This window comes from Ixodes scapularis, unplaced genomic scaffold (assembly GCF_016920785.2).
Source record: "Ixodes scapularis isolate PalLabHiFi unplaced genomic scaffold, ASM1692078v2 PGA_scaffold9__187_contigs__length_104089568, whole genome shotgun sequence".
In the NCBI taxonomy this organism is placed as follows: Eukaryota; Metazoa; Arthropoda; class Arachnida; order Ixodida; family Ixodidae; genus Ixodes; species Ixodes scapularis.
This window is the reverse complement of record NW_024609884.1, coordinates 57,800,108-57,809,835: the sequence shown is the minus strand read 5'-3', so window position 1 is coordinate 57,809,835 and position 9,728 is coordinate 57,800,108. Positions and strand designations below refer to the sequence as shown.

The window sequence follows — 9,728 nt, the reverse complement described above, 5'->3', positions numbered from 1 at the left end:
TCCACTGATCTAACACTGTGTGGCCCATATATCGCAAACTTTCATGGTTTAACATTCAATAAAGTCAGAAGCCCTCGCATGTAATCTTGTTTTCTGTTCATTCGGAGATTTGAATGTGTATCTTTAAGCGGAGAATGTGTAGCAGTTTTCTCCGGCGGATCCAGAATATTTTTGCACGAATCGATTCTGGAACGAAGGAACGGGCTCCGAAAACATCAGTGTTGGCATGGCGCCTACGCAACTCTCAAAATAAGAGACAGTTAGTCCGTGAACTCCGTATATATAGTTTGCAAGGACAAGTCTGCTTTCCAATGAAAGAAAAGAGTTACCTCCTCCTCCTTAGATGCACAACTGGCCACATCCGTTCATCGAAGAAAAGCCAAGCACTCGGCTCACACCCCGTCATCACGTACAAGCTTTATTGGGCGTTTGGCACACAGTAAGGAGAGTAATAAATAAACCCGCAGGCCGAGGAGTACACATGAGTCCGAGCGCGCACGGCTCAGGTGACGACGACCCCCTTGTGAACGCAGGCGCCCTGCGGAGCTGCGCGGAGCAGCGCCGGCCACAGATACGTCCGGATGTGATCCGACTCGTGGTTGGACGTGTGGAAGCGCACGTGCAGGTCCCGCCGGAATACCCGCGTCTCGTACTCGATGCCGAAGCCCTGCACCGTGAGGGCCCAGGCGAGCCGCACGCAGTCCCGCACGTAGCGAGCCAGGCCCTGGCAGCCCTTCAGGCACGGGTAGTCGTACAGCGTGGCCCAGATCTGCGCGCACACCTCCTGCGCGCGGCCGGCCAGTGCAAATAAACACGTCAGCCGCCGCGTTGTTGTTACAGTTGGCGGGTCGACTGTTTGCCGAGCTTTATTTGTTCGGTTGAGCAGAGCTCACCGGCAGTCAGATCGGTTCGAGTCTCCGCCCAGTTCTGCTGGCGCTCCCGAGCCCCGATATGGCCACTCCGAGTCAACCCCGGTTAGAGTATACTGAGGTCGTCAAGCTCTGCACCGCTTCTCACCCCTGAGACACAGTCACCCCAGGATATAGTCCCCCCCCCCCCCCCCCTTTGCTTCGCTCTCTCTTCCCCGAATACAACCAAATTCGACTGTAGGCCAGGCCGCGCAGGTCGCTGCCCAATTATATATATATTTTAAGACAATTTTACTTGTCACCATTGCGCCTGGGAATTTATTTTCTCGCCGTTTCGCGGGGACGCTTGATTTATGGTGAATGGCTTTTTCGTTTGTTTGTTTTCTTCTTTCGATAGGTTTCGAAAAACAAGGAAAACGATGGACAGCGGTTTATACAACTGGTTGTGTATATGTATACTTCTTGCTTTCGTTTCTTCATTCGACCCGCAGCTACAAAAAGTTTCCTCGCACATACGGTGAGGTGCATTGCCAAAATTAGAACGAGAGAGAGAGAGAGAGAAAGGAAAAAAAAGGGGGGGGGGGTAGAAGGGCTTGTGGACTTGAAAGTTGAAACAGAAGTATTCACGTTCGTTTGAATGTTGTTGCTTTTTTTTTTTTACTTTTTATATATTAGTACAAATGTAACTCACTCGTGGTATGCTTGTGAAGAGTGCATAAAGTTTAAAGGCAACATTATTTTATGGTTCCTTGATTGTTTACAGTTTCTGTGGGTGGAGATGCACACAATATTAAAGAGTTTTAGCAGATCGTTCCGTTAGCTCCGATAACGACACCCGATACTAAACCGGTACCTTTACGCATGCATCGCTGTCGGGGTCGTTATCGGAGTTATCGAAACGATATACCAATAAAGTGAAATGAGATATGCTGAGCTTCAATTCGACATGGTGAACTGCGATTTCAGTGTCCCAATCATATGCGCGCAAGTATATATTGTTCGTCAAGTCGTACTTTAGCATGTATACCAGCATTATGGTCACAAACTTTGCCTGCTGGCCGAAAATGTAGCTTCTTCTTTCTCTCCCTCAGGCTGTCAAACTTACGTCAACGTGGCGGGACACGTCGAAGGCGTCCACGGTACTTCTGAGGTAGTCCTCGACGCTCGCTTCCAGTTCCTTGACTCGAGGCTCGCTGCTCTGCGCCGGGATCTGGAGCAGTCTGCGGACCTGGGACTTGATCTCGGCCACGCCGGATTGGACTGACCGGAAGCCCAACTGCGGGGACATTGTGGACCCATGGGACTACGCATAAGATTGCAAAGAGCCGTCTCCGAAGCGGCCACTTAGGGCACTCCGACGGTCTTTCGGGTCGGTCCGTTCGACTCGGCAGGAAACACCGTGTGCAAAACGCCACGTTAGGAAAACCCCCAGTCTAAGGAACAGACACTGGACAACACACACCCTCTTTGTTCCATCCATCTCGGGTTTTCACAATGCTGAAAGTTGTCAAGCTCGCCTGTCTCTTCTCTGATATATGGCGAAACACTGTTTGTGGCAGCGAACATTGTATACACTATTTTCTGTTTTCCATTTTGCTCAGAGAGAGCATTGACGACCACAAATCTCTACCGCATAAGTCAGGGCCGAAGTCCATGATGGCAGACATTTAATTCGAAAAAGAAAAAGAAAAAATGCTGCAATCGCTCGTTAGTGCTATCACTGTCGTGCTATCTACATTGTAAGTAAGGCCCTTCAAAGTGTGTGTGGTTGTCTTGCAAGTAGCGCCAAACGCGCCAAAGCACGTGGTTCGTTCCTCGTGCAGTATTTGGAAGCGAATGGGGCCGGAGCACTCGCTCGTGGCACATGTCTTGCGCGTTTGCACAACGATGGTTGGTGGTACTTGAAAGAAACGCCAAACGTGAATTTGACCAAGTGGCTTAAATCGCGATAGCTTTTTCCGGAAAATCCCAGATCTCGTGGCGAGGGGAATTATGGGACTGTTACCTTCCGATGTACGCACGTGCCGACTCGAATGCTTCGTTTATTTTGGAAGCAGCGCGATTCATTATATTATTAGGAGCCGAGTACACAGGAAAAAAAAAATGAAGCGAACTTAATAGGAGGCCATTACATACTCTGTTTTGCTTTCCTTCTCACTTCGCTGCTTGAAATCAAAAAATGTCAAACCAACTTCGTTTTCGATTCCTAGATAATCTTACGTTCCGTACCGTCGGAACGTCACAATGCGTCCAGCGGTGGGGGCGACACATTTTTCCGGAGGGGTTTTTGCTTGGTCTCCTTTCAGAATTGAGCTTCTGCTTTAATATTATAGTGGCACAATAGACGTCTTCCAAAACTCGAAGCGCCCCATCGCGGCGAAATTCCACACAGTGCACTCTGGGAACTAGTTGGCCACTCAGTTTGGGTTTCGATTGAGGAGCTTCAATTCATGCTATCACACTGTGACCGAATTCGCGGTTTGCGTTTCCTATTGTCCGACTTCCCACGAATGTACTTCCTTCTATATTGCTCGAGAATGCTCTAAGCATTCTCGAACAATATAGAAGGTGTTCCTTCTCGAGCAATATAGAAGGTCTTCCCCGGTCTTTCTTTTATATTGCTCGAGAATGCTCTAAACATTCTCGAGCAATGTGGAAGGAAGACCGAGGCACTTTTTTTGGTTTCCGACATGCCGGTTGTTGTGCCTGTGCAGGGATGGGCAAAATACATGCAAATATGTATCGAAATACAAATACAAAATACTTCGTCAAAAATGTATTTAATTACAGATCTAATTACATTTCCAAAAAAAGCATTTAAGTACAAGATACAAATACAACCAAATGTATTTGATCTCCTCCAAATACTTTTCCAAATACATTCCTCAAAATTTGCGTCAGCGACTTCAAGGCACCTGCAACGGGTTTCTGGGTATCTCATTTTAATTTTGTATCGCACACTCGGGAGGTAGTGTGTGAGGCTCTAGTAACGTAATAGAAATATAATCACAAAAAAATGTAATCAGCTTGGACGTAATAGGAGAAAAAAGTACAGAGCTTCAAGCAGCTTTTTTTGTCGATTACATTTTGGTATAGACCAACAAAGAACCGAGACGACCAAGACGCGCGTAGCTATAGAATTTTTTATTGTTGCAACTCGCACCAGTTACGAAAATCTGGACGACCCGCGAATTTAGAATGTTCCAGGCAAAAATATGGATGGAAATAAGGTTGGAAAGCATCACAAGTTGTCACAGGCACTTATTTAGTCAGTCTGCCTGTGAACGTCGATTTCGTCACTATTATTGCCCTGGACTAGCACCGCAATCACAAAGTCACTAAACGCTTGTGCTTCATTGAGAAACACTGCATTCGGTGCAGAACGTAGTTTTCTTCCTGCTCTGGACAGTGACAATAAATTTGAGGGATGTATTTTCGCCCACAAAATTGTATTTAATTACAATTGTATTTGAAATACCCATGTATTAGTATTTAAATATACACGTCATATACATCACCCAATTTGTAATTAAATACAAATACGAAATACACAAAGCATTTGAAATACGTATTTAAAATACTTGTATTTGAAATACTGCCCATCCCTGTGCCTGTGTATGCAAACGTAGTAAGACGTGACTTAATTAGTCTCCTCACCCTACGATTGTACCTTTGAGCTCACTTTCGATAATCTTATCTAGTACCAGTCAATTTTAGGCCTTTGCGTATTTTGTTTGCCAAACGTCCACTTCGTGTTAGTTCATTGAGCGAAAAACAAGCGGCATCCTCACAGTTGAGCCCAACGTTGGCGCATGAACGTTTAAGAAAACGCAATAAATTCGCCCTCACAACTACACAAATGTTACTATGAAGTCCTCCTAGTGTCATCATATATCTCCTACTAAACTTTTATGCCAATTAGAGGTTAAGTTTTCGCAAACGCCAAGATCGGCTAGCTACGACGGAATCCCTGATAAGCGTCCCCTACTCCTCACGAAGCCTTTACCGAAGCCCAAGATCTGTGTCTGAGCAGTGGTTCTGAAATTATCTCGGCATACTCAGTCAGGAAGAAGGCAAACATATAACAAGTATTAGGGCCATTAGCAAACGCCAAATGCGCTAGGGAATTCTTTAGTTCATTTGGCGCACCGCATGGGGGTTCACGGCTTATACGTGCTGTCCGCCGAACTGTGCGACATTCTTCACGCAAGTGATCGACTGTTGCTTTCTTCAAAACGGTTTGTATGTGTGAATGTGCCTATATTATTGGCAGGATAACTTCATGTGATATTGAACTAGTCGAATCTAAGCGTGAAGGGACTTCACTTCGTGCAGCTGCTGCAGTGGTCAGTACAGCTATAAAGGGATAAGAAATGTTTTTTTTTTTTTTGTTTTTCAATGGCGTCTCCTAGTTTTACCATGCGTACTCGGGCGTATTAAGAAAAACAGTAATTGAAAAAATGTAATTTCGTCAATGGACGCATAAAACAAGTAAAAAACCTCCTGACCAGCAAAACTAATGTAAAGTTGCGAGCTCGGTGTACGCGAACTTATTGGTTGTTACAGCGTGTTGACTCGTACACAAGCAAGATCCCCGAGCTTTGCAACGTCAAGATTCTCAGCACTGGCTCGTCCACATATCTCGAAATGCTAACAAAAAGGCTCGAGGACAAAAATGAATAAGCAAGAGTGTCAAGACAAGCTTTACGTATGATTCGGGCTTGTGCTGAAGCTTCGAGGTCTGGCCATTTAGGTCAGTTTAGGGACCCAAAACGATGCGCTCGGGACCAGGAAACAGGAGAGAACGGTTGTTTATAATCCACGCTTCTCTTCTCGACGTGTCGATCGAAAACGAAACCATGCCGCTCTCTTCCCTGACCATCTAGTTCCCAGAGTGCAACGCGCGCAGAGTTGCTCGCACAGATTTATGGAGGTAGTCTATTGGGCCAGCGGGACACTGCAAAGCTGCGGACGAAAACTTTTTTTTTCTTAGCATTTTGCATTGGTTTTATAGACCCTGTTACTTTTTACAAACATGAACTGCCATTGCCTCCCGAGCAACTTCCGGTCGCTCAGTCTTTGCAAGCCTGTCGAGATTGCTTAGGCCACCAATGCTAGAAAAGATAAATGCTACACGGACAAAAAATATTGAAGATCGGAGATTTGACCACGGCTTCCGCTTGTATACTTTAACGTCTTGGAGGTGGTAAGATGGTTTACAAGAATATTCGAAAACTTTTAACACATCTCGCGCTTCTTCGTTCTTTTGGCGTTCACCTGGCGCAGGGGTCTCAAATTCATTTGAGTGTGGGGGCCAGGTAGCCCACCCCCAAGATGTCGAGGGCCACCATAGGGGGGGAGGGGGGGGGGGGTAATATATATTAGGACAAAAAGAAACAGCGTTGGTTCTTCACGTTGCAAAGCGGCCGAGTCTTTTAGCGACACCCAGAGATTTCCTACAATAGGGATCTGGTTCTATTTGCTTTTTGTGAAATGTATGTTTTGTTAGTGCCGTCTTTAGCCTTAATTTATTCACGTAGGTAAGCGCCAAAATACACAGGAAAAAGAAAGTAGACGGACAGAGTGCCCTTGCCTGTCTACTAGTCTGTGTTTTTTGTTGTTGTTTTTTCTTGGCACTTGGCGATTACGTTTTAGGTGGCCCAAATTGCAACTTTAGTTTATTCATACAACTACTTCGGGTTTGTATCTAATGTGACTACAAGATTTAAGATACCATCCAACCGACGCGCCGGAATTTTTTCATATAACTACACTCTAAGAAATGCCAGGGCGTCTACTTACCCGCAAAACACTCAAAAGGCAATCTCTGTGATCTACGAAATCAGCTCAGCGATTGATGAGGCGGAACATTCATTTAGACCTAAAAATGAAGTCTGCGCTGTGGCATTACGCATTGCAAAGCTTCAGGCTTGCATTGCGTAAGGCCGCAACGCAGACTAAATTTTTAAGTCTAAAGAGATGTTCCGTCTCATAATTCGCTCGAGCTGATTTCGTAGATCGCAGAGATTGGCTCTTCGAGTGTTTTGCGGGTAAGTATAGATGCGCAGGCATTTCTTAGAGTGTAGAAACCATGCGCGCTATCGTTACTATGTCGCTCCATTCACTCGGGAAGTATCGGAGTTCAGCATGTCTCGAAAGAAATTCTTTTCGTACGGTAGTTTTTCCTAACATTCGTCGATCTAAAAGAAGCAAATTAGTTCTAAATATTTTGAGATGCCATAAGAGAAAACATATGTTTTCAGTGAAAATTAATGGTCGACAAGATGTAATCATTTATGTCGCATGCAGCGCTCGAGGCATAGGAACGGTAGAGTGCCTTCATATACACGCGCGCTTTTGCTTGAGTGGTGACATCTTGGCCATTTTTCCGCCCAATCGTTTTTTGATGCATTTTAAAGCGCGCGCAATCCGGTGTCACTCAGCTCGAGCTTGTAGCTTTGGCTAATGCCTAGACGCCATTTTACCGCCCAAGTCACGCACCGAGTGCGCCAGAGCGTCACGCACTGGCACATTCAGGGCAACAATCGATGTCTTCACCCTCAGACAGACAGACATGTAGGCACCCTAAGAAACAGGAGTTCGCGGCCAAGGGACGCTTGCGGGTAGCGTCCTAGAGAGTCGCGGGCCACGTGTTTGAGACCCATGACCTAGAGGATATGTGGTTAAACGTTTCACCAACATTCCAAGCAGCGGTTTGATGTGGGATTTGCTCATTATTTTTATGAATCGGAAGTTCTCTGGAACGTCAAAGACTGGAGCACCGCCAGTTGGCGTTTGCCTTGCGCGCAGGTCTATAGCCGGCGAGCAAGGACCAGGGCTGGCAGAGATACTCCAAAAAGTATTTATGAATACAAACACTGAGATTCACGTATTTTAAGGCCCAAAATACAGATACTGAGATACATTTGTCTTTTATGCAGCGGGATATCCCTGCAGATACTTCTGCAAAACGAGCGAAAAAGTATTCCAGGATACAGATACATTTTTTTTTCCCGAACGGTGCTAGGTGGGGAGGGTTTAGTTCGTGGCGAATATGAATGGTAATTTATGCTTGTGCTCCTTTTTTGTGCCATTTTATGCTGTTCCGCCTGCCTCAAACTCTTTATTTGTCATCGATGCCGCCAAAGAAAACATGTCACCCCCGTTGAACCACATAGTTAAAGAACGCTAAAGACTGCGTGCCATGCTTGAAAAAAGGCGTCTGCCCGAAATGAACCCTGTTTTGCCGTGAGGGTGTATTTCAAACTGTCGTATTATAAGCTTCTGAATCACCCATAGTAAGGAGAAATTGGACAACAGGGCCATACTTTTTCTTCACTCAACTCCTTTGCAGCGTTCTGTCTGCTAAATTGGAAAGGATGGAGGGCCTTGTGAGAAGAGCTGAATTTGTTATTCTTCCCGAAACCTTTTTTAAAGAACTTTTTTTTTAAATGGCGGTATCTGAGATGGATTATGTTCTAGGGCGGGTTCATATTATAAATTACGAAACAACTTGCACCAATCAGATGTTTTTATCTTTCAAATTTATCTTAAAAAGGACAACAAATGTAACGAGATACCTAAGTCCGGAAAAGTATTGCGATACAAGCGATACATCTCAAATGTATTTCACTACTGAGATACAAATACATTTTTCAAATGTATCTCGATACAGAAATACAGATACTCGAAAGTATCTCTAAAATACTATCGCGATACTGCCCAGCCCTGTCAAGGACACAGCGAGCTACTATATTCGGCGCAATGCTGTACACGTTCTTTAAAAAGAGGAACAAAAGCTGGTTCCTCTTTCCTTCTAATTTTTGGAATGCGTTCTTGTTACAAGTTTCCTCTGTGAGAAAGGAACTCGCTCCCGGTACCGTTTAAAAAAGTGGAACGTGTCGTTACATATACATTACTTTTGTATTGTCCTAATTACCATATTTAGTTAGTTCAAGAAGAAACAGGAGAAAGACGGCGGGAACTGAGAACGGGACGGCTCGACTGAGTTATAACGATGATTCTCAGTTACTCAGTCGAGCCGTCCCGTTCTCAGTTCGCGTCGTCTTTCTCCTCTTTCTCTTTATTATCATAGCACTCTCCCCCTCCCCTTCAAAAAAAAGAAACAAAGTTGGTAATCTTTTTTAAAAATACAGTTAAAGTGATCGTCATTGTAGTCCGTCTGCAAAAGACGTCCATATTCTTAAAAAGAACTTGGACTTGGCGCGCTCGTGCGATGTATAGCTTGAGATGCGATACATGCTCAGGAAAGCAGCGGTGTATGCCAGGAGGTCGTCCGTCAGTGAGGTCCTCAAGTTAGTAGGTGACAGGCCCTCTCCGAGCAGTTCTCCCGACAGACCGCAAGGTCCGTCTCGACAGAACTTTATCTCCAATTTGAAACTCGGGCACATGATGGTTACCGGCCTCTGACATATTGCCAGTCTCTTCCTGATTTCGCCGAATGGCGTCCCGTGCCTGTCTACGAATTTCACCAACTGAAGCACCCTGAGTGTCCGCGCAACGTTGTGTCCCGTTCACCCCAAGCCTTGTCTCAATAGGCAGCGTCACGTCACAACCGTAGAAGAGTCTGAACGGTACTTTTTTGTAGTTTCTTGCTGTGATGTGTTCACTGCGAACATGGCGTGCGGGACAAACTTATCCCAATTAGTATGCCAAGCATAGTCACTATGCTTGGAGTTTACATAGGCGGACAAGATAGCGGTAAGTGTACGGTTGTTCCTCTCAAATAGACAGTTCGTTTGAGGATAATACACGGATGTTGGAGACTGTCGTATGCCATGCCTCGCTAGACAGTTCCTGAAATGGTGAGACATGAATGGTGTACCACGGTCTGAGATT

At 45.4% G+C, this 9,728-nt stretch overlaps 1 protein-coding gene across 1 annotated transcript in view; it reads right to left on the bottom strand.

The window, feature by feature from the left end:
* Window positions 1-403: 403 nt before the first annotated feature.
* The window catches only part of LOC8024693, a 42,830-nt gene continuing 33,505 nt past the window's right edge, over window positions 404-9,728 (bottom strand). The window contains exons 4-5 of the mRNA XM_029977805.3: window positions 1,975-2,145; window positions 404-784 (exon numbers count right to left, since the gene is read on the bottom strand). Coding sequence (XP_029833665.3) covers window positions 503-784; window positions 1,975-2,145 — 453 coding nt within the window. The 3' untranslated portion in view covers window positions 404-502. The remainder of the gene's footprint in view (window positions 785-1,974; window positions 2,146-9,728) is intronic.